General features: G+C 38.7%; 5 protein-coding genes and 1 pseudogene across 5 annotated transcripts; all 6 read left to right on the top strand.

The window, feature by feature from the left end:
• The first annotated feature begins 2,852 nt into the window (after window positions 1–2,852).
• On the top strand, window positions 2,853–3,498 carry LOC147924863 (uncharacterized). The gene is made up of 3 exons (XM_087497095.1): window positions 2,853–3,007; window positions 3,100–3,310; window positions 3,389–3,498. The coding sequence occupies exons 1-3, from the start codon at window positions 2,925–2,927 to the stop codon at window positions 3,437–3,439; spliced, it is 345 nt and encodes a 114-aa protein (XP_087353221.1). The 5' UTR covers window positions 2,853–2,924; the 3' UTR covers window positions 3,440–3,498.
• On the top strand, window positions 3,446–4,330 carry LOC109129977 (uncharacterized). The gene is made up of 3 exons (XM_087497094.1): window positions 3,446–3,616; window positions 3,699–3,866; window positions 3,963–4,330. The coding sequence occupies exons 1-3, from the start codon at window positions 3,488–3,490 to the stop codon at window positions 4,098–4,100; spliced, it is 435 nt and encodes a 144-aa protein (XP_087353220.1). The 5' UTR covers window positions 3,446–3,487; the 3' UTR covers window positions 4,101–4,330.
• Window positions 4,331–8,834: 4,504 nt separating this feature from the next.
• Window positions 8,835–11,091, top strand: LOC147924864 (uncharacterized; annotated as a pseudogene).
• Window positions 11,091–12,444, top strand: LOC147924865 (uncharacterized). Its single transcript, XM_087497313.1, has one exon. It carries the CDS (start codon window positions 11,102–11,104, stop codon window positions 12,170–12,172), a length of 1,071 nt encoding a protein of 356 aa, XP_087353439.1. The 5' UTR covers window positions 11,091–11,101; the 3' UTR covers window positions 12,173–12,444.
• A 2,544-nt stretch (window positions 12,445–14,988) lies between these two features.
• On the top strand, window positions 14,989–16,576 carry LOC147924866 (uncharacterized). The gene is made up of 5 exons (XM_087494064.1): window positions 14,989–15,218; window positions 15,311–15,497; window positions 15,584–15,829; window positions 15,914–16,120; window positions 16,217–16,576. Exons 1-5 carry the CDS (start codon window positions 15,136–15,138, stop codon window positions 16,352–16,354), a joined length of 861 nt encoding a protein of 286 aa, XP_087350190.1. The 5' UTR covers window positions 14,989–15,135; the 3' UTR covers window positions 16,355–16,576.
• A 1,676-nt stretch (window positions 16,577–18,252) lies between these two features.
• On the top strand, window positions 18,253–20,898 carry LOC104760002 (uncharacterized). The gene has a single exon (XM_010482860.2). It carries the CDS (start codon window positions 18,253–18,255, stop codon window positions 20,896–20,898), a length of 2,646 nt encoding a protein of 881 aa, XP_010481162.2.
• Window positions 20,899–22,894: the final 1,996 nt, after the last annotated feature.

Genomic DNA, 22,894 nt, shown 5'->3' on the forward strand with positions numbered 1-22,894 from the left:
TAATTATTTAAAATGTAACTCCCATGATGTTTTAAAAAAATAAAACAAATCTGTCATCATATAAATACACTTTAATGTATTCATTGCAATACAAGTTGTGTTTTACAAAAAAAAAAAAAAAAAAAAAAAACACAGACAAAACCTTTGGTATATTTATTCTTTGAAATGTAACCGTAACTCCCATGATGTTTGACCAAAAAAACTGAAAAACCTCTCCTACTACTACAAATTTATCTATAAATAGCTAAACAAAGTCTTCATCAAACATCATATTCTACTTCTCACATAATTTTTTAAATTTTGTGATATTTAACTTTATATGATATTTGTAGGTTTTGAAATAAATATGTTGAGTAGAAATTTTAGAGCGTATATAGAAGTGAACATGTGAAATGTGGTTATTCATTAGAAAGAGTTAGATGAAGGTCTTAGGCACATAACACATTCTCACTTGTAAATGTTGTTTCGAATGCCTATTTTGTATATCAATGTTGTAATTTTTTTTTTCTTTTGATCCATTTGATAAAGTTTTTCATATAAAAATTTTAGTTTAAGATCATAATTTATAAACCATAATAGATTTTATATCTTAGTCACAATATTTATGCTACTTATAAACCATGCTATATTTTATACAAGTGTGTTTGTATGTATTACCCATGAAAATGAGTTTAAACAAATACTAACTGTTTCTAATACTGTTACTTTAAATTTATTCCTTAACGTTTCAACTGTGTTGGTATGTATTTATTAACTTTGTTTCCGATAACCATTTTCATAGTCCTATATTTTATTTATAGGTTATGACTTCTGATGAAAAATGTTTTGCAATGGTTTAGGGTTTAAAGTCGAGGAAGATTTGGACGTCTAGGTGATATATATCTCATGATATGGGTTTCCAAAGCTATGTGATTCTTCCAAATTCAGTTTTATTTTCTTACACATTTTTTCTTAATTATTTTCTTAAAATATAATCAACATCTATTTTTTTTCACAACATTATTGTTTGGGATATACTATGTATGCACTTATTTTCTCTTCTCATATGTTCTATTATTTTTCCTAGCCATGATCGATTTTTGATGATGTGATGATAGTGCTTACCCGCAAGCAGAGCAAGGCACTGGGATATGAATATGTGTGCAAGTTTCATCAATACGCAATTAACAAGACTCACCTCTACCACATGTTTATCAAGTCGAAAGATCCAAAGATCACCCTAAGCTAATCCCAGTTGCATTCTTGAGAGAGACGGAGGAAAAGAGAGAAAACAACAATGTCTTGGAGGAGTAGGAAGATTTGAGTTATCTCTTCTTCCATCCATCACATGGTTTTAGAAATAAAAAGATTGAAGAAAAAAAAAATTATGTGGTGAACAATTATTTTATGTTCTCTTAGGTTACGTAGTTAACACTAAAAAAAGTAACTCAATAATACAATGGTATGTTTTTACTCTTTTCCGTTGGTCATTTTGAGTATAATACAACATATATATATATATATATATATATATATATATATAAACAGAAAAGTATAACACAAAAATTTAAAGCAATTTTAATTTGATATAATATATATATATATATATATATATTAATAAAAAGAATTTACCCAATTCTAAACTAAAATTCAGCTTGCATTTAGTATGTTCAATAGATATAAAGTATGTGATAAAAATATAGAAATATCTAACAGAGAACTTTCTTTTCCAAATGAAATTAATCAAGAAACAGAAAGAGAATTCTACTTTTAGAACACAAATGCATTTGAAGTTATTTGTATAATTTATTAACATTTAAATATTTTATTGCTAAAACATTCAAATTATAATAATAAAACTTTTCAGCATGTGTGAAGCATGGTGGTAATAGATAAATATCAAAATTATTTATGCTACCTTTAGTTATCTAATTAATGAAATTAATTATACAGAGAATGAAGGAAGAGCATGAGTTTAGGCAAAAGAAGAGGTTATTCGAGAAATTCAAGCTACTGTCTTGCATTTCTTGGAGGTGTCTGGTTTTAAAAGATATTGATGTTTTATAGATTATGTTAAAAGTGGACAAACTAGCACATAATATCAATGCTTAGATGCATTTTATTTTATACGTAATCAATGTTTTTTTCCCAACGTAAAAAATGTTTGTACGTCTAGATTGTGCATCAAAACATGAAGTGTTATATATATTATGAGATACAAACTAAATATTTTAAAGTAACCTTTCATATTAACATTTTCATTTTAATGCTAACTAATCAATAGTCATTTATTTTAAGTGACTTAGAATATTTATTTAAAAATAAATAAATAACAAACATAAGATAATTTATGGAAACACAAAATATAAAATTTTATATATTTTATTAAATCTAATATATGTTAAAATTATTATAAAGTTATCTCGCGCATCGATCTACTTCTAATTCTTAGTATAGTAAGAAACAAAAAAAAAGTCATGATACAGTTATACACATGACTCGTCCATCAGTCGAGTAAAAAGCTCGAGAGGAAAAGTGGGATAATTTTGGAAATATTGATACTCTGCATCTTCCCATTTTACTTACAGTAGCAAGTTTATGCTAATAGTAATAGAAGCCACTTTTTCAGTTCACACAACTATAAAGGTAAAATGCACCACAGAGACACGGTTTCCTGGGTTACTCAATGGGGAAGAGAGTAAGATGGTGGCAGAAAAAATTAAAACCTATAACCAAAAATGGATAAAGAAGCTCCTAAGCGCGTGGAGTGGTTACGTTGGAAGAAGATGAGAAGAACAAGTAAAGGAAAAAGCAGAGAAGAGCCAGAGGTCATCTCTCGGCTATAAAAACAGAGAAGGAGTCACAACACAAATCACTACAAAAGAACATCACAGAGGTTCAAATAGCAAAAAAAAAACTTATATAACCTTTAAAGGAAAAAATAAATGGGGGTTGTGGCATTCGACTGGGCAGAGGGAGGCAACAACCAACTGACGCTTGTGATGAACAGAGACAATTGGGCAAACAGGCAAGTTTTAAGTTTGTTGAATCGACGTACGTTATAAGTTATAACAATGTTGGTGACTTTTATCTTATGGTTTTGTCTGATGGATTTAATAGGGAAATAAGTAGGGCGTATTGGGATGGTCTGAGTCTGAGTAGCGCGTCTTGGGATGGTCTGATTCTGAGTGGTCGGTGCAAAGATAATGGCGGAACGTGGTTTGCTATTTCTCCAAAAGGCCGAGTCGCGTTTCTCATGAGTAAAACGATGTTGCAAGACAAGGTTGATAAAGACGGGGGACCCGAGTTGTACCCCATTGCTTTCTTGAAGGTTTGTTTCATTTTTTTTATGGCTTTGCAAACATATATTTGGTTTGATCACGGGATTGTGCTTTTTTTTTATTTGAAGAGCTACATGAGTCCAGAGGAATTTGCTGATCATGTGACACGGTGTGAATAGGATAGACATGACAATGGGTGGTCTTATTATAGCCTTATAGTCGCTGACATGACTATGAATTCAATGGTTCATATCAGGAAACCCCATATACTTAGGCCTGATGTCTTGACTAAAACGGTTCCGTTTGGTGTGCACACACTTTCTCCTGACGGCGGTCTCGATTCCACAGAAGCTAGGGTAAATTATTTATCCAGTACAAGTGTTTCGTATATTTGTTGGTAGCTTTTTCAAACCCTCTTTTTTTGTTTTTGTTGCGCAGGATTTGTGCCTGAGAGGCTGTTTTAATCAGCTGATTGGTGTTATCAGACCACAAGATTCGGGAAGCCCTCTACAAAGACGGTTTAAGGATTTTGTTAAAACCTTTATGTGTCCTCCTGTGGAAGAAGGTCAACCAACGGTGTATTTCGAAAGGATGTCTGATGAAGAAGTACGAAACTTTTATCTAAACGTTTTCATTGATCCATTCTCCTTACGTACCATCGTTATAATTTACTTAAATCTCTTTCTTTTGATTTTGATTCAGCTTGGAATACCACGCTTTGGAACAACAAGTGCGACAGCATTGGCGGTGGAACGCAATGGGGAAGTAACGTTCTTTGAGAGTTACAGGGAAACTGATGGTCGTTGGACCGGGAAAGGCTTCCCTTTCAACATGGAGTAGAGAGAGAGTTCCAAAGAAACATATCGCAGCATTCAAAATATAATTTATCAACAATTAATAAATAATCTTGTTGATGCTGCGTATAGATCTCTTTAATTAACATTGTTGTACGATTCAGGGAAACCTATTTCCTTGATCGCACTATATCTATAGTAGTCTAAGAAGTAATAAAAGAACATTATGGTTGGAATAAATTTGTTGGATTTCTAAAAATTTCCTTTGGCACAAAACTTAAAAGTGCACTTTATATTTTCTATTTATAGAATTCTTGAGCTGTTTATCTATAGTATATCTCACTTTATGTATATCTCAATTCCGGTGAGGACACTGACCAATGAAAATGTCAAAGTTGAAAGGTTTAAAACTATAATATTACTCAATCTGTTCCAACCTTTACATAGCTTCGTAGATTGAATCATCACTAGTAACTTAATGAAAGTGTTTATTGTTCCTTCCATCGTCGAAGGTAATTTATAAAAACAGAACAGAATAGAACAAAAACATTTATTGAGCGGGATGTGCTCTATAATGCAATTAACATACTCTCTTGGATAGTTTTGGTAATTACATTTAAGTACTTAGGTTAAATCGAGTTTATGTATATATATGGCTTTGCCTCCCACATTGTGAAATAAGAAAACATTTATACCAAACTAGGTTTTGACATGGTATTAGAGCAATAACCTAAAATTTTAGGTTCTACGATCCTCTATTTCATTCCTCTGTTTTTTCTTTGTCTCTTTTATTGATCTAAGTATTTCCGATCTATTCTAATCGGTATACTCTTCCAATGTCAACAACGAAAGATGGAATTGGTGTGTCCGATGACTCATCTGTCACGAAGGCAACACGCACATGGGTTGAAGCAACACGACGACGCATAGATCCGTATGACTTGTCTTCGGGTGACAATCCTGGCTCTATCATCTCTCAACCACAACTACGAGGTCCTAACTATGATGAGTGGGCGATGAATTTGAGACTTGCTTTAAGAGCAAGAAAGAAATTTGGTTTGCGGATGGTTCTACTCTTAAACCAGCCGATGATTTTGAAGATATTGAAGATTGGTGGTTCTTGGAAATAATCAAATTGAAGGTCTTGATTATAATGATACGTTCACTCCTGTTTGTAAGATGGTCACTGTGCGATCTTTCTTGGAGGTCTCGGTTAGTCGGGATTGGGCAGTCCATCAAATGGATGATCATAATGCTTTTCTACATGGGAATTTGGAAGAAGAGGTTTTCATTCGACCGCCTCCAGGTTTTCAAACAACTGATAAGTTCCAAGTGTGCCGCTTACACAAGTCTCTCTATGGTCTTAAACAAGCTCCTCGATGTTTATTTGCTAAACTAACCACTTCCCTCCTTGCAAATGGTTTTATACAGTCTATTGAGGATTATTCTCTGTTCACTGTGTCTGATGCTACCGGTGTTCTTCGTCTTCATGTCCTGGTTTATGTGGATGATCTCATAATTTCCGGTAGTTCTTTGGCTCTTATTGAGGAATTCAAGACTTATCTGAGCTCCTGTTTTCGCATGAAAGACTTTGGTGTTTTGAAATATTTTTTGGGCATTGAAGTGGTTCGGAATTCATTGGGTATGTATTTATGCCAGAGGAAGTACACCTAGACATTATTTTGGAGACGGGTTTGCTTGGAGCTAAACCTGTTACTCACCCCATCGAACAGAATCACACACTTGCTTATGCAGTTGGTCCGCTGCTTCTGAATCCTTCTCGTTACCTTCAGTTAGTCGGTCGTTTGATTTATCTTGGTGTCACGCGTCCTGAACTATCATATGCGATCCATATTTTATCACAGTTCATGAGCGCTCCTTGTTCTGAACATTGGGATGCTGTGGTCTGAACTGTTTGCTATCTCAAGAGTTGTCCTGGACAGGGGATTCTCTTGCGATCCGGTCCACCACTTCGTTTAACAGCTTGGTGAAATTCAGACTATGCGACTTGTCCGTCTTCTAGCCGCTCGCATACTGCCTGGTTTATCCAATTGGGTGGTTCTCCTATTTCTTGGAAAACAAGAAAACAGGACACAGTTTCCCAATCTTCCACGGAGGCAGAATACCATGCCATGGCTGAAACTGTGAGTGAATTACTATGGTTGCGTGAGCGTCTTACGACTCTGGGTGTTGATTGCTCTTATACGATTCCTCTTCATTGTGATAATGAGTCGGCTTTTCAGCTTGGTCGTAATCCGGTGTTTCATGAGCGCACAAAACATGTTAGGAAGGATTGTCATTTCATCCGTGATGAAATTGTTTGTGGTGTTGTTGCTCCCCAACATGTCTCGACGCATCGTCAACTTGCTGATATTCTCACCAAGGCGCTTGGTCGGAAGGAATTTGATGAGTTTTTTCTCAAGCTGGGTATTTGTGACCTACATACTCCACCTTGAGAGGGGGGGGTATTGAGCGGGATGTGCTCTCTAATGCAATTAACATACTCCTGTGGATAGTTTTGGTAATTACATTTAAGTACTTAGGTTAAATCGAGTCTATGTATATATATGGCTTTGCCTCCCACATTGTGAAATAAGAAAACCTTTATACCAAACTAGGTTTTGACAACATTGAACAAGCATGGTCTGAACTCTGACGGCACCAATAAAATCGAGGAGAACTTTGACACTGCTCTCGTATGAACTCTCCGACTTGTATGTCCCACGCGTCACTTTTGATGCATACATGTTCTAGATATGCATTGGTCTGGTTTAGGGACAAAACACTCTGTATAAAAGGGAGTTGCAAGGTCACCACTGCCAAGTTAGAGACTGAAATTCCCATCAGAACTCCGCAGTTAAGCATGCTTGGGCGAGAGTAGTACTAGGATGGGTGACCTCCCGGGAAGTCCTCGTGTTGCATCCCTCCCCTTTTTTTTCTTCACATTGATACCAAACAAATAAAGTTAGAGACTGAAACAAAATGTTGCGATACAGAGAAAGAAGACATCGTGTCCAGAGGACGGTGATCTTTTAATTTATTAGATCAGTCATGTATTGAGTTGAGATGTTTATATCAGGAGAGAGTAGTTTTGAATGGGACTTGGTATTTACGGCGAGGGAAGAGGATGCCCAATGAAAATGTCAAATTTGAAAGATTTAAAAATATAAGATTACTCAATTTGTTCCAACCTTAATATAGCTTCTTGGTTTGCATCATCACTAGCTACTAACTAATGAAAGTGTTTATTGTTGTTTGCATTGAAGGTAATTTACAAAAACAGAACAGAACCGAAACTTCGATGAAACCTGATTCGGTTCAATACCTTCTCCTTTGTGACATTTGTGATCTTGTTAAGTTGTTAACGAATAAAAAACTCTTGCAACTGATATGTCTATATTTTGTCTCTCCTTATCCTATTTTTATCATGCATTTAGCTAGGATAACTCATTGGTTTGCATCATTTTCTAGTCCTTTCTATACACTTTGCATGTTTAGGTAGTTCTTGCATCATCCTTGCATACATTGTGGATTTCGGAGTATTTCAGGTATTTAGGAGACGTTGAAAGCGCATCGCTCGACTCATCCGCTGCACAACACTCCCGGAACCGTCTCTCGAGCCAATCTCACAACACTTCCAGGAAGCGTCAACCGAGCCATCTCTAGGAAGCGTCAACCGAGCCATCCACTCGAGTGGAATTTATGATGAAACGATGGACGGCTCCACCAAACCACAAGGACCTGAGGAGCAGCTTGAACCTGAGGAAGCATCGGAGGACCAGCTTGAACGAGAGGAAGCACCGGAGGAACAGCTTATACCAGCGGAAGAAGCACTGATTGTCCCGGCGGATCCTATAACAAGGTCACGGTCCAAGAGGTTCAACCAAGCCATTAGTGGACTACTCAAGGAGCTGGACAAGAAGCTAGAAGATGTGGCTCAAACCACTTTCACCATGCTCACAGCTCAAGGTGCTCGATAAAGGGTAAAATGTTGCTTTGGTGCTCTTTTTCCCTTGGTCAAGTTTTGTCCCATTGGGTTTTCTTGACAAGGTTTTTAATGAGGCCTAAGTAACATTTTTAGACCCCCTTTTCCAGCCCAAGTCGTGGTCCAAAGCCCATTACAAAGCTTAGGCCCATTTTCTATCTCTTTCTGATTCAAACTTTGCATTTATTGTTTTGTCATTTCCTAGACATCTTGCATGAACTTGAACTTGAACCTGCAAGGCTGTCTAGGGTTTTCTCTTCTCTATCTCGTCCCCCCTTCTCCTATTTAAATACCATGTATTTCTCTTTTGCAAACCATCAAACATTTTAATCAAAAACTTCTTTCTACTTGTTTGATCTGAGAAGTGTGTAATATCTTCTCAACTTGTTTTCTTCTTAGTGTGTCATATCTAAGTTGAACTCGAGCCTGAAGTCTAAGAGATTTCCATCTCTCTTAGAAGTTCATTTCGATCCCCTTTTACATCCGCTTCATCTTTTCACCCCTTCATCTTCTTCAATCCGCTGCATATTCACCTCTTCACCTTCTTCGTCGATCTTGTCTTTGCATCTTCGACCCATTAATCATCATCATTCCGTCCATTCACCTTCAAGACCTTGCGAGTGTGTTCTTGGGAGCAGATTCCTCACCTAGGAGTCTATCATGTGGTATCAGAGCAACCACTCTGCAACCAGGTTTTGAAATTCCAATCGTCACTTTTTGTGTTTTTCAGATCTGTCGCTTCATCTTACAAGAATTTTATAAAATGTTTTACTCGTTCAAAAATTACGAAATCAACTGTTTTAGAATCAGGAACAAGTCTAGTATTTTTAAAAATGTATTTGAGAATTTTTGGATTCGTTTTCTTAATTTTCCCAGATCCGTTTTCATTTACGTATTTTTGGATTTATTTACTGGTAGATCTTTGTTTTCTTTGCAGGTACCATGGTGACGTCAGAAGAGGAAGAGTCATCTACATCCAGCATTGAAAGGAGGATCCTTAAGTCAGTCACCGCAGCTATGACAACCATGCTTGATGCAAGACTTGGCGCTCTACTCTTGAATCAAACCAACCCGGAAGCAAATCAGCGTCAAAGGCAACACCAGGATCTTAAACCCAAGCCACCAGATGACACATCTAGATCAACATGGAGCAGCCTACAGAAAACCTCTCATACTCTTAAATCTAAATCTGTGTTTCATTCTAAAATATCTTTAGCTCATAAACTCTATCAATTTGCAGGAAAAGGAGATTACCTTGATTGGGAGAGAAACATGGAGGATTGGTTCTACTTCAAGGATATCCCAAGAACTGAGAGATTAGCTTTTGCACTTACCCAACTCACAGGAGACGCTTACAAATGGTGTTTGCAACAAGTTGATGATCGTTGGTACTACAAGGAGCCAAATATCACAATGTGGAGAGATCTTAAGAAGCTTCTAAGGAACAAGTATGCTCCACAAGCGCTACACCGTGCTCCCCAAGCTAATTCCACAATCCAAGAAGTTCCTGAAAAGAAACCAACCTTAGACCCATATCAAAAGAAACCCGAAAATCTGTGGAGACAAAGACACAATCAGATCTTTTTGAGGCATTGACTGAGTACATTAAAATCGAGAAGATGACGGCTAAGTCATCATCTCAGCCAAAGAAGGTCCCTCACCAGATTTATGTTCACAAGCAAAGTCTAAATTCGTCACTTGAATCATGTGGAGAACCGAAGCAATGTAAGTCTTCTACACTTTCAAAATCCAAGGAAGTAACTGTTCAAGGTTTAGAAAATTCCAATTCTTGTATGATGCACTTGTCTTTGCCCAAAAGTGTTGAGATAGGTACAGATTCTAATGGAGGACAATGGAAGCAAGCAGAACAAGAAAAGGAGAATAAGGAGTTTGAAAGAAAGGATAAGCGTGGAACCAAGGAGAAACAGCTTGGAGAAGAAGCCAAGGAGAGGCAGTTCATTGCTAAGGATGATGTTGTTATACCAACTGGACCTATGACTCTATCTCAAGCTAAGTGTGATCTTTCTTTTATCCAATCTGATTTTATGCTTGAAAAACTAACCCATTTTGAACCGGAGCAACCGAGTAGCATTATTTCCTTTTTACAGGTTCAGGAAGAAGAATCACTAGAATCAACACAAATGAGTTTGCCATTGATTAGTGATTTGGAGAAGATAAACATTGTGCCAAACTCAGTCCCTATGCCATATCTTTGCGGCTATTCAAGACAGCACTGTAAGGAAATTGATTTGGTTAGGACAGATCCTAATTATTTTGTGATGATTCTGCTCAAGATGAAAAACGTTTTGGTTTAGGAAATGTGAAAGAATTATGTGTTTTAAAATCTGTTTTTAACAAAATGATTCCAAATTTTGAAACATATTCCCTTGAAAAGTTCTTTAAGCCAAAATTTTTGTTGTTTAAAAAGTTTCTTGACTTTAATTCTTCTTTGAGAGTTTCTTTGTGTAGCATTGCAATGGAACCATTTAAAACTAAAACTGAGCATGTAATGGATAAACCTTTTTTCTAAAATGAGATATTTACTTGAAAAAGAGTTGTGTGAGTTTAAACTGTTCAATGAGCTTTGGAAACCAATTGTGAAAGAGCAAGTTTTTGATTTCTCTATTTCAAGTATAATGCACTTGTTCTTTCCCATAATTGCTAAGAAAGGAACAGGTTACATGAAGGAGCAAAATTACTTTGGAGAAGAAAGATGTTCTGTTCAAATCAAGGAGAAACCACCAGATATATGCCAACAAATGATTTATCATTTTGGAGTTAGAAGCTGGAAGTATTTCAGAAAAAACATAATGATCACCAAAGGATGCTCCATTCTTAAACTCTATTTTGATAACAACTACATGAATATCTGTTTGATCTTTTCGTGTGTGCCTAAACTGTTTCCTTTTGATGTAGGAAATCTTGCGGAGCATGGAAAAGTAGTGAAAGCTTACCCAACGCTCAAAGATGAACCACCTGATGCAACACTTGTGCTCATGCCAAACTGTCATAAGATAAGCATTTTTATTATCAAGGATACTTTTATATAAGATCACGCAGATATGATTCGCTTGTCTTTGTCAAAAGAGCCAAATATAGATTTTAGAGTGGTCAAGAAGCGCATAATCAAAACTGAAAAGAAAGTGGGAGATAAACGATTCAAACCACCTGATTTGATTCAAGATGAACACCAAGATGTCAGCAGCTTCATACTGATCCAAGAAGAACCCCCAGATCCACTTCTATTAACCATGATGAGTATCAATAATACCCAAAGCCTTATCCAGCTAAGTAATTCCTTAATCCAGTTTGTTTCTCATGATTCTAGAGCTTTGATTATCAGTTTGTTACATTCAGAAAACTATGGGAAAATGTTAGGTTTATTCAAAGAAAATTCAGAAAATTACAAGGATAATTATTTGTACCAAGCTGAGATTTGTATCATGACTATAATAACGCACTTGATCTTTGCCAAAGGTATTGACAACTTTGCAGGAACAAAAGAGGAGCCCCAAGATTTAGCAGTTCTTTCGTCCAAATTCTTTGTGAGAGCCGGCATTGGAGATGTTTTGAAGCATGATCATAAATCCAATGGTTGTTTTAGGATGATCTTTGAGGTTGGAGAACAACTAATGGTACACTTGAGAAGTAAACAACTTCCAGCTGGAAAGGAGTCAAAATTAATGCCAAAGATTGATGGACCGTTCAAAGTGCTCAATTGGATCAACAACAATGCCTACCAACTCGATGGCCAAGGTAAGTACAATTTGAATAGTAGTTTCAATGTTTCTGATCTTCTTCCTTATTGTGCAGATAATTCGGATTTGAGGTCAAATCCTTTTCAAGTGGGAGAGGATGATGAAACCATGGACGGCTCAACCGAACCACAAGGACCTGAGGAGCAGCTTGAACCTGAGGAAGCATCGGAGGACCAACTTGAACCAAAGGAAGCACCGGAGGAACAGCTTATACCAGCGGAGGAAGCACTGATCGTCCCGGCGGGTCCTATAACAAGGTCACGGTCCAAGAGGTTCAACCAAGCCATTAGTGGACTACTCAAGGATCTGGACAAGAAGCTAGAAGATGTGGATCAAACCACTTTCACCATGCTCACAGCTCAAGGTGCTCGGTAAAGGGTAAAGTGTTGCTTTGGTGCTCTTTTTCTCTTGGTCAAGTTTTGTCCCAATGGATTTTCTTGACAAGGTTTTTAATGAGGCCTAAGTAACATTTTTAGACCCCTTTGGCCAGCCCAAGTCGTGGTCCAAAGCCCATTACAAAACTTTGGCCCATTTTCTATCTCTTTCTCATTCAAACTTTGCATTTATTGTTTTGTCATTTCCTAGACATCTTGCATGAACTTGAACTTGAACTTGCAAGGCTGTCTAGGGTTTTCTCTTCTCTATCTCGTCCCCCCTTCTCCTATTTAAAGACTATGTATTTCTCTTTTGCAAACCATCAAACATTTTAATCAAAAACTTCTTTCTACTTGTTTGATCTGAGAAGTGTGTAATATCTTCTCAACTTGTTTTCTTCTTAGTGTGTCATATCTAAGTTGAACTCGAGCCTGAAGTCTAAGAGATTTCCATCTCTCTTAGAAGTTCATTTCGATCCCCTTTTACATCCGCTTCATCTTTTCACCCCTTCATCTTCTTCAATCCGCTGCATATTCACCCCTTCACCTTCTTCGTCGATCTTGTCTTTGTATCTTCGACCCATTAATCATCATCATTCTGTCCATTTACCTTCAAGACCTTGCGAGTGTGTTCTTGGGATCAGATTCCTCACCCAGGAGTCTATCAATTTAGCTTTTGACGTCTTCATCAAAGTTGTAGGGAATTGAGTTATCTTTCTAACGCCGTTTATGTCAAGCCAATCGGAGGTGTGGTTCAAGAGTTATCATTGTTTTAGTGGATGCGTATACACCACGCTCGAGCCATGCTCCTCAGCCATGCACTCCAGCTTGTTTGATCGAGCCATGCTCCCCTGCCACGCACTCCAGCTTGTCTGATCGAGCCATGCTCCCCCGCCATGCACTCCAGCTTGTTTGATCGAGCCATGCTCCTCAGCTGTCCGTCCGAGCCATGATGACATTGCATTCCATTCGACGCGCACGGACTCGATCGCACATGTCGGGAAGAAAGACGTTTGGTTTCACATGCTTAAGGAGATTACCGAACCGACGCTTTACCTTGTCGTTTTAAGTTTTAGGGCTTTCCATGTTGGACTACTATATATACATTTTGTTAAGTCTTTGCGGAGATATCTTATCTTTTATCTCGTTTTGTTCTTAAGGTTTTACCTAGCCACCTAAAACGCTCTCACATTTTGTATCCCGATATCTTTGAATTTATTCAGTATTTTGATTTGATTTCTTCTACAAAGTTGTTCATCTTATTTTTATCTACCTAATAATGCTTGTTTCAATGTTTTCTGTGTTTGCATCCTTGACGATGATTTTCGGATCTGAGTAGTGTGGTAATTCTTGAGGATGGTATAGATTAGGTGGAGGATCTTACGATGTAGGGTGTTTAAGCTTGATTTGTATGATTCCCTTCTGGACTAGAGTTAGAATTGCTAGTTTCTCTCTGATCAATTGGAACTAGGTTCGAGACATTTCCACACCCAAAAGGTGTTTGATGAAATGCCTGACCAACTAGTGCGAGAGACTTACGTTCCTACCCTAAGAGATTAGTTGTCTGGGATGTTTGTTGACGTGAATGAACTTGTTTATCATGCCTGCTCAACCATGTTTCTCTAGCGAGAGCTAGGTATGGAAGTGGTTGAGTCTGAGTAGCTTTTGCCAAGAGATTGGATTAGCTAAGTTGTGATGTTCATTGTTTAGGGATAGTTTGCTTGTGGTATGTTAAACACTCTGTAGACTAGGATACTCCACCGACATCAATTACCCCATCCTTAGGACTTCTTTCTTTTTGATTGATATTACATTCCCGAGTCTGTTTCGTTTGTTCATACTTAGAATCGTTTTCGGTTTCACTTATTCTTGTTCGCTTCTTGTCCTATATTTTCGTTTCTGGTTCTGAGACTCATTTGCGTTTTGTATTTTGACCATTCTAGGATTGTTAGAAAAACACTCTTTTTGAATTGGTTTAACTTGTGACTTCTTGATTACATCTTGAGTAACTAGCATCATCCCATTTGGATTGACACCTTAAATACTACAACTACATAAGGTTAATTGAACCTGCTAGGATAGACACACACAAAAATCCTAGTATCAGCAACATACATGCATATAAAATTAAAGGAATCACACAATCATAAAATAAATATTGGCCATATGTGCCACCTCATCCTCTCTCGATCGTGTTTTCTTTAACGTTTGCGTTTCACTCTCTCTCAAATTGGTAAAAAAAGGTATTTATAAATTGTTGCACATTTCATTATATGACTTCTCCTTACATAATCAGCACTAGAGTCGAACTACCATTCTACCACCACCAAAGCAAGCTAAGATTAAAGCATAGTTTGGATCATATGACTTCTTAAACTTGCGTGCTACCATAAACGGACCACTTCTTGTATACTCTTAGTATAGTAAGAAAAGAAGAAAAGTCTTGATCGTTCCACCATACAGTCATACACATGACTCGTCCATCAGTCGAGTAAAAAGCTAGAGAGCAAAAGTGGGATAATTTTGGAAATGTTGATACTCTGCATCTTCCCATTTTACTTTCATTTATGTTGATACTCTGCATCTTCCCATTTTACTTACAGTAGCAAGTTTATGCTAATAGTAATAGAAGCCACTTTTTTCAGTTCACACAACTATAAAGGTAAAATGCAACACAGAGACACGGTTTCCTGGGTTACTCAATGGGGAAGAGAGTAAGATGGTGGCAGAAAAAATTAAAACCTATAACCAAAAATGGATAAAGAAGCTCGTAAGCGCGTGGAGTGGTTATGTTGGAAGAAGATCAGAAGAACACGTAAAGGGAAAAGCAGAGCAGAGCCAGAGGTCATCTCTTGGCTATAAAAACAGAGAGGGAGTCACAACACAAATCACTACAAAAGAACATCACAGAGCAAGATATTCAAATAGCCAAAAAAAAAAAAAAAAAACTTTAAGAGGAAAAAAATGGGTGTCGTAGCATTCGAGTGGGCAGAGGGAGGTGACAACCAACTGAGGCTTGTGATGAACAGAGACAATTGGGCAAACAGGCAAGTTTTAAGTTTGTTGAATCGACGTACGTTATAAGTTATAACAATGTTGGTGACTTTTATTTTATGGTTTTGTCTGATGGATTTAATAGGGAAATAAGTAGGGTGTCTTGGGATGTTCGGAGTGAGAGTCTGAGTGGTCGGTGCAAAGATAATGGCGGAACGTGGTTTGCTATTTCTCCAAAAGGCCGAGTCGCGTTTCTCATGAGTAAAACGTTGTTGGAAGACAAGGTTGATAAACACGGTGGATCCGAGTTGTACCCCATTGATTTCATGAAGGTTTGTTTCAATTTTGTCTTCTTTCTTTTGGTTCTTCAAACATATTTTTGGTTTGATCATGGTATTGTGCTTTGTTTGATTTGCAGAATAACATGAGTCCAAAGAAATTTGCCGATCATGTGGCACGGTGTGAAAAGGATAGACATGACAAACTGGATGATCAGGACAATGGGTGGTCTTATAGCCTTATAGTCGCTGACATGACTTTGAATTCAATGGTTCATATTAGGAAACCCTATATATTTGCGCCTGATGTCTTGAAAAAAACGGTTCCGTTTGGTGTGCACACACTTTCTCCTGACGGCGGTCTCGATTCCACAGATGCTACCAGGGTAAATTATTTATCAAGTACAAGTGTTTCGTATAGTTGTTGGTAGCTTTTTCAATCCCTCTTTTTTTTGGTTTTTGTTGCGCAGGATTTGTGCCTGAGAAACTATTTTAGTCAGATGATTGGTGTTACCAAACCACAATATTGTCCATGTGGAGAAGCCACCATAGACAGCTTTAGTGATTGGGGAAACGATCAACTAACACGGTTACAGATATTTGTTGATAGATTTATGTGTCCTCCTGTGGAAGAAGGTCAACCAACGGTGTATTTCGAAAGGAAGCCTGATGAAGAAGTACGAAACTTTTATCTAAACGTTTTCATTGATCCATTCTCCTTACGTACCATCGTTATAATTTACTTAAATCTCTTTCTTTTGATTTTCATTCAGCTTGGAATACCACGCTTTGGAACAACAAGTGCGACAGCATTGGCGGTGGAACGCAATGGGGAAGTAACGTTCTTTGAGATTTACAGGGAAACTGATGGTCGTTGGACCGGTGAAGACTTCCCTTTCAACATGGAGTAGAGAGAGAGTTCCAAAGAAACATATCGCAGCATTCAAAATATAATTTATCAACAATTAATAAATAATCTTGTTGATGCTGCGTATAGATCTCTTTAATTAACATTGTTGTACGATTCAGGGAAACATATTTCCTTGATCGCACTATATCTATAGTAGTCTAAGAAGTAAAAGAAAAGAACATTATGCTTAAAATAAAATAAATAAATTGTTGGATTTCTATAACTTTCCTTTGGCACTACTTAAAAGAAGACATCGTGTCCAGAGGACGGTGATCTTTTAATTTATTAGATCAGTCATGTATTGAGTAGAGATGTTTATATCAGGAGAGAGGAGTTTTGGGATGGGACTTGGTATTTACGGCGAGGGAGAGGATGACCAATGAAAATATCAATTTTGAAAGATTTAAAAATATAAGATTACTCAACTTGTTCCAACCTTTATATAGCTTCTTGGTTTGCATCATCACTAGCTAGTAACTAATGATAGTGTTTATTGTTGTTTGCATTGTCGAAGGTAATTTACAAAAAACAGAACAGAACAGAACCGAATCTTCGTTGAAACCTTATCCGGTTCAATACCTTCTCCTTTGTGACATTTGTGATCTTGTTAAATTGTTAACGAATAAAAAAATCTTGCAACATACATGCATATAAAATTAAAGGAATCACACAATCATAAAATAAATATTGGCCATATGTGCCACCTCATCCTCTCTCGATCGTGTTTTCTTTAACGTTTGCGTTTCACTCTCTCTCAAATTAGTAAAAAAAAGTATCTCTAAGCTGTTGCACATTACACATTATATGACTCCTCTTTACATAATCAGCACTAGTATCGAACTACCACCACCAAAGCATAGTTTGGATCATATGACTTCTTAGTATAGTAACTTTATAGTACTCATCCGCACTTTTTTGGTCTGCTTAAAAAATGCTTCATACTATGGTCTCGAGTTAAGCATACCAAATTATTAGTATGCATTGTTTAGTATGGAGGATATGGACCAATCATTCAAAGCCTTAAACTTGCGTGCTACCATAAACAGACCACTTCTTGTATATTCATAGTATAGCAAGAAAAAAAAAATTATGAAGTTGGTATAACAAGTGCAAGGATCTCTTTGTATTGATTTTGATTCAGCTTGGAATGCAACGCTTTGGAACAACAAGTGCGACAGCATTGGTGGTGGAACGCAATAGGGAAGGAACGTTATTTGAGAATTACAGGGAAACTGATGGTCATTGGACCGCGAAAGGCTTCACTTTCAAAATATAGATCTCTCTACTCTAATTAACATTGTTGTACGATTCAGGGAAACCTATTTCCTTGATCGCACTATATCTATAGTAGTCTAAGAAGTAAAAGAAAAGAACATTATGCTTAAAATAAAATAAATAAATTGTTGGATTTCTATAACTTTCCTTTGGCACTACTTAAAGTTCACTTTATATTTTCTATCTACACAATTCTTGAGCTGTTTATCTATAGTTTCTCTCACTTTATGTATCTCTCAACTTGATAAGCTCAGAAAGGTGTATGTGAGACGTTCTAAGGTTCGCATGTGTGAAGAGTCTGAAGACAGAGCACGTGAGAAGGATGAGCAAGTTTGAATATTTGGCCGTTAGGCGGTTTGAAGGAATAAGAAGATATTTTTAGAGACTAAAAATATCTAGGTTTGAATTTCAAATTAGTATATAAACAATCTCTCATTGTTTAGAGAGTTATGTTGATTCTTGTATAAGATCTCGTGTGTGAGATTCTGGCATTGAGCTAGTGATGTGCTAGTGTTCGTTCCTCTTGTAATCCTCATTCGTATTATCAATAAAGAGATCGGAGTTTTCTTCTTAACATTTGGTGCGTCGTGAAAACCGATCGATTTGATGGAGAAATTGAAGTCAATGGATTCGAAGCTCTCTCCGATCTTGTCAGAAGTGTCACCGGGTGACGATTCCGATCCGATTCCGGAGCTTTTTGATTGGATTAACACGCTCAATTCGCAATTTCATGAAGAACGTACGCGGACTCGTATGATGCAACATTCGTTGGACCAGATCTTGCTTCGTCTGCCTCTGTTGGGCGTCGATCGTGATTCCCCGGGTCCGAGTCACACCGCACAGTCGTTCTTTCGCGAGGATCTGTCTCAGGTATCGCCTATTGCTTCGGAACCTCGCCGTAGTAATTTTGGTCCTGATTATCGCGAGAAATTGCTTAAAAATGTGGATATGCCTGTGTTTGATGGTGCGAATATTCACGGTTGGTTGTCGTTGATGGAACGTTATTTTCGCATCGGTGGATTCTCCGATTTGGAGAAGTTGGATATGGTTTCTGTGCATTTAGCTGGAGATGCGTTAGGGTGGTTCAATTGGGAGATCAATCGCGTTCTGTTTGATGATTGGTTTCACTTTAAGAGGCGTCTTCTTCTCCGTTTTGGTAACCTGCGAGTGAAAGGACCGAGTCAGAGCTTATTCTGTATCAAACAAGATGGTTCGGTGGTTGATTATGTACGGAAGTTTGAAGATCTCTCAGCTCAGGTTTCTGGTTTAGATGATACGAAGGTTGAAGGTATCTTTCTTGATGGTTTACGACCAGAGATGCAAGAGTTAGTTTATATGATGAAACCGCAGGATTTACCGGAGTTGATTGCGGTGGCTTTGTCGATGGAGTCTAGTGCGTTGAGGAAGGTGATGCAAAAGGAGTTACCTACGGTGGTGGAAACTCAAAAGCAGTTGGTTCCAGCAGCTAGAGTCTCTGTGCCTACGCCATTGCTGGGTTGGAAAAACAAATCCTCTTTTTCAGAGACTACTAAACCTGTCGAGAAACTGACCTTGGAGAAAGGGGCTTCCCAGGCTTCTATGCGTCCTCAGAGACATCGCTCTAGTGCAGAACTGGATGATATGCGGAGGCGTGGTATCTGTTTCAAATGTCAGGGTAAATGGTTTAAAGGACATGAGTGTCCTCTCAAGGAGTTGCAGATCCTGACGGTCTTGAATGATTTTGTGGTGGAAGTGTTGCAGGAATACCGTAAAGAGGAGGATAGTGAGGGTGAAGTGGTAGAATCACCAGTGGGCGAATGTATGGAGTTATCTTTCAGTTTTTTCATGGGGATTTCATCTCCTCGTACCACTAAAATGCAGGGTCAAGTGTGTCGTGATGCAGCTCTGATTATGCTGGATAGTGGTGCTACGCACAACTTTATTACTCCTGCCTTGGCGTCCAAACTCAAACTGAATGCCACTCCCAATGATCATTTGGACATTCTGTTGGGTACAGGGGTTACAGTCAAGGGTGCGGGTGTGTGTCGTGATGTCAGTTTCACGGTGCAGGGTATCACCTTTACTACAGACTTTATCATTCTTGATTTGGGACAGGTGGATGTGATTCTTGGTGTGTACTGGCTGCGGACATTAGGTGATTGTCGTATGAATTGGGAGACTCATGAGATGTCTTTCTTGTACCAAGGACGTGAAGTGCGTTTGGTAGGAGATGCGAGTACACAGTTGTCTTGTTTTGCGGTGAAACCAGTCCCGTTTAGCGAACTTGATGATTGTGGTTTCTCGTTGTTGGAGCATAATGGGGATGTTCAAGCTTTATTGGAATGGCCTAGAGAAGTAGAATCAGTCTTACATCAGTTTGATCACGTATTTGCTACTCCCTCGGGTCTTCCTCCTATACGGGGTCATGAACATGCCATTTCTTTGTTACCAGGGGTGGGAGCAGTAAGTGTACGCCCGTATAGATATCCTCATGCTCAGAAGGAGGTTATGGAGAAAATGGTGAAGGAAATGCTAGCTGGAGGAATCATTCAACCGAGTAAAAGTCCGTACTCTAGTCCTGTTTTGTTGGTCAAAAAAAATTATTCAAGCTGGTGGTTCTGTGTCGATTACAGGGCGTTGAACAGAGCCACGGTAATGGATAAGTTTCCTATTCCAGTTATAGATCAGCTGTTAGATGAGTTGAACGGCGCTCAAGTGTTTTCCAAACTCGATCTGTGTGCGGGTTACCATCAGATTCGTATGAAAGCAGAGGATGTCAACAAGACGGCTTTCTGCACTCACGATGGCCATTATGAGTTCTTGGTGATGCCGTTTGGTCTCACTAACGCCCCTGCTACCTTCCAGGCGCTAATGAATTCTATCTTCAGACCTTACCTTCGAAAGTTCATCTTAGTTTTCGTTGATGATATTTTGGTCTATAGCGCTAACATGCAGGAGAATTTGGAACATCTTGTGGTGGTGATGAAATTGTTTGCTGAACACCGGTTATTTGCCAACAAGAAGAAGTGCTTATTTGCTCAAAGACAAATTGATTACCTGGGACATATTATCAACTCTGAGGGCGTGTCTACTGACCCTGCTAAGACGGCAACTATGTCTCAATGGCCAGTTCCCAAGACAGTCAAGGAGCTTTGTGGTTTTCTTGGCCTGACTGGCTATTATCGCAGGTTTGTCCGCGGTTATGGCTCGTTAGCTCGACCACTTACAGAGCTTCTAAGAAGGATCAATTTCTTTGGAGTCAGGAGGCTCAGACCGCTTTTGAAGGGTTGAAACAAGCTATGGCGTCTGCTCCTGTTCTTGCTTTGCCGAATTTTGATACGGCGTTTGTAGTGGAGGCTGATGCTTCTGGGTTTGGTCTCGGGGCAGTGTTGATGCAGGATCATCGCCCTATTGCTTTCTTTAGTCATGGTTTGACTGCAAGGGAACAAGCGAAGTCTATGTATGAACGTGAGCTAATGGCTATTGTGTTGCCATTCAGAAGTGGAAGCATTACTTGCTTGGACATCGGCTTATAGTGCATACGGATCAAAAGAGTTTGAAGTTTCTCCTAGAGCAACGAGAGGTGACCATGGAGTATCAAAAATGGTTGATCAAGTTGCTTCCGTATGACTTTGAGATAATCTATAAGCAGGGCGTGGACAATAAGGCAGCTGATGGTTTGTCTCGCATTCATCATCCGGAGAGTTTGTCAAGTTCGACTCAGCTGTTTGGGTTGACTGTACCATCAGTTCTGCAGCTTCATGACTTGTATAAGGAGATTGATGACAATGAGGATATTCGATCGTTGTTGCAGGCTGTGGAGAAGGATCCTTTGCAATATCCTCATTATAAGGTGCTTTCAGGAAGATTATGGTATAAGAACCGTTTGGTCATTCCAGCTGGTGGCTGCAGTGTGGCACTTTTATTGGCCGCGTATAATAGTAGTCCTTTGGGGGGGCACTCTGGTGTGTTAAAGACTTTGAAGCGAGTGCAACAGTCGTTTTACTGGAAAGGCATGCTCAAGGATATTCAACGATTCGTTTCGGAGTGTGGAGTGTGTCAGACTCATAAATATTCTACTCTGTCTGTAACGCCCCCGAACCGCTCTATGACCACAAAGGTCATCGGGCAGCCACGAGACGCCACTTGCGGAACTGCACCGAGGTGATCCGGCCGAGGGACAGAAGCTGCAGACTTCCCGACCGGTCCTCCCTAGCACAATCCCACCCGCTACCGAGGTTACTTAGGCTTTTCAACCCTCGCGGCCTGGTGCGTTGTGTTGGCCCGGACAAGGCCGAGTATCATTTGCAACTTGCCATGCTTTCCTGAAAACCGAATATATCACTTTAATAAAGTATTTCCTCGAAAATAAATCATCAAAGTAATATATATAGATAGTCGGAAAACTTTACTCTTAGTCGTTTAAGAAAATATAGGGACCACACAGGTCACCAGCATGAGCCCACACACACTCAAGCCACATCGTCATGCAGCAGTCACGCCGGTAGCTAGCCAGCCGTGACAGTATCCCCGCGCGAGTGGTCTTCGGGAACTCACGCGTGACACTAATAATTGGAACAGCGGATCGACACCTTACTAGCTAGGACTCAAGAAACGAATTCAAGAGACTAAGCTACCACCACACACACATCATCCTCAATTCAAGCCGTGATATACCAAGCACACCAGCTTTATATCACGCAAGAAAACTAACATAGAATAATCAACAAGAAGCAAGAAAGTAAATCAAGCAACTTTAAGATTATTCTACATGCATGCACCCTTCATGCTTAAACCATTCAAACCCACTTCTCACATGTAGATTCAGTCGCTTTAACCACTTACATCCCTTATATCCAACTCACGCATGCAATCAATCTCAACCAAATTTTTATGCATTAACATGCAATCCACTTTACTTACCAATTCATGCATGAACCCGATTTTAAGCAAAGCTTAATATTTTCAAATCCCTCTAGGTTCAATCATGCATGTAACTCTTAAACCACCTTTTAAGAGTTTAATTTACCCAATCTCTTCTTTAACCGCACGTCAAGTGAATCCCCCTTATTCACCGTGCAAATCAACTTTTTCTCGCATGCATGCAATATCCTTTAACCGCAACAAAAGAAGCGACTCTACATGCTTACCACAGACTCACCTTTACGCGTCGATGATTTTTCCCTCGGACTTCACTGCACCTCACGATCAGACAGCTTCTCCTCTTGATCACCTCGATCCACAACCAACTCCTTGACACCAACGCCTCTCCTTCGATCTCTCTCTC

The sequence above is a fragment of the Camelina sativa genome, chromosome 17 (assembly GCF_030686135.1).
Source record: "Camelina sativa cultivar CO46 ecotype springtype chromosome 17, ASM3068613v1".
Taxonomy (NCBI): Eukaryota; Viridiplantae; Streptophyta; class Magnoliopsida; order Brassicales; family Brassicaceae; genus Camelina; species Camelina sativa.

Bases quoted from the DNA above. Each gene is read 5' to 3' on its own strand.
- LOC147924865 (XM_087497313.1), top strand. From the start codon at position 11,102: ATGATTCGCTTGTCTTTGTCAAAAGAGCCAAATATAGATTTTAGAGTG.
- LOC147924866 (XM_087494064.1), top strand. From the start codon at position 15,136: ATGGGTGTCGTAGCATTCGAGTGGGCAGAGGGAGGTGACAACCAACTG. The intron at 15,219-15,310 runs GCAAGTTTTAAG...TGGATTTAATAG, and splicing joins AGAGACAATTGGGCAAACAG to GGAAATAAGTAGGGTGTCTT. The intron at 15,498-15,583 runs GTTTGTTTCAAT...TTTGATTTGCAG, and splicing joins ACCCCATTGATTTCATGAAG to AATAACATGAGTCCAAAGAA.
- LOC109129977 (XM_087497094.1), top strand. From the start codon at position 3,488: ATGACTATGAATTCAATGGTTCATATCAGGAAACCCCATATACTTAGG. The intron at 3,617-3,698 runs GTAAATTATTTA...TTTGTTGCGCAG, and splicing joins TCGATTCCACAGAAGCTAGG to GATTTGTGCCTGAGAGGCTG. The intron at 3,867-3,962 runs GTACGAAACTTT...ATTTTGATTCAG, and splicing joins AAAGGATGTCTGATGAAGAA to CTTGGAATACCACGCTTTGG.
- LOC147924863 (XM_087497095.1), top strand. From the start codon at position 2,925: ATGGGGGTTGTGGCATTCGACTGGGCAGAGGGAGGCAACAACCAACTG. The intron at 3,008-3,099 runs GCAAGTTTTAAG...TGGATTTAATAG, and splicing joins AGAGACAATTGGGCAAACAG to GGAAATAAGTAGGGCGTATT. The intron at 3,311-3,388 runs GTTTGTTTCATT...TTTTATTTGAAG, and splicing joins ACCCCATTGCTTTCTTGAAG to AGCTACATGAGTCCAGAGGA.
- LOC104760002 (XM_010482860.2), top strand. From the start codon at position 18,253: ATGGATTCGAAGCTCTCTCCGATCTTGTCAGAAGTGTCACCGGGTGAC.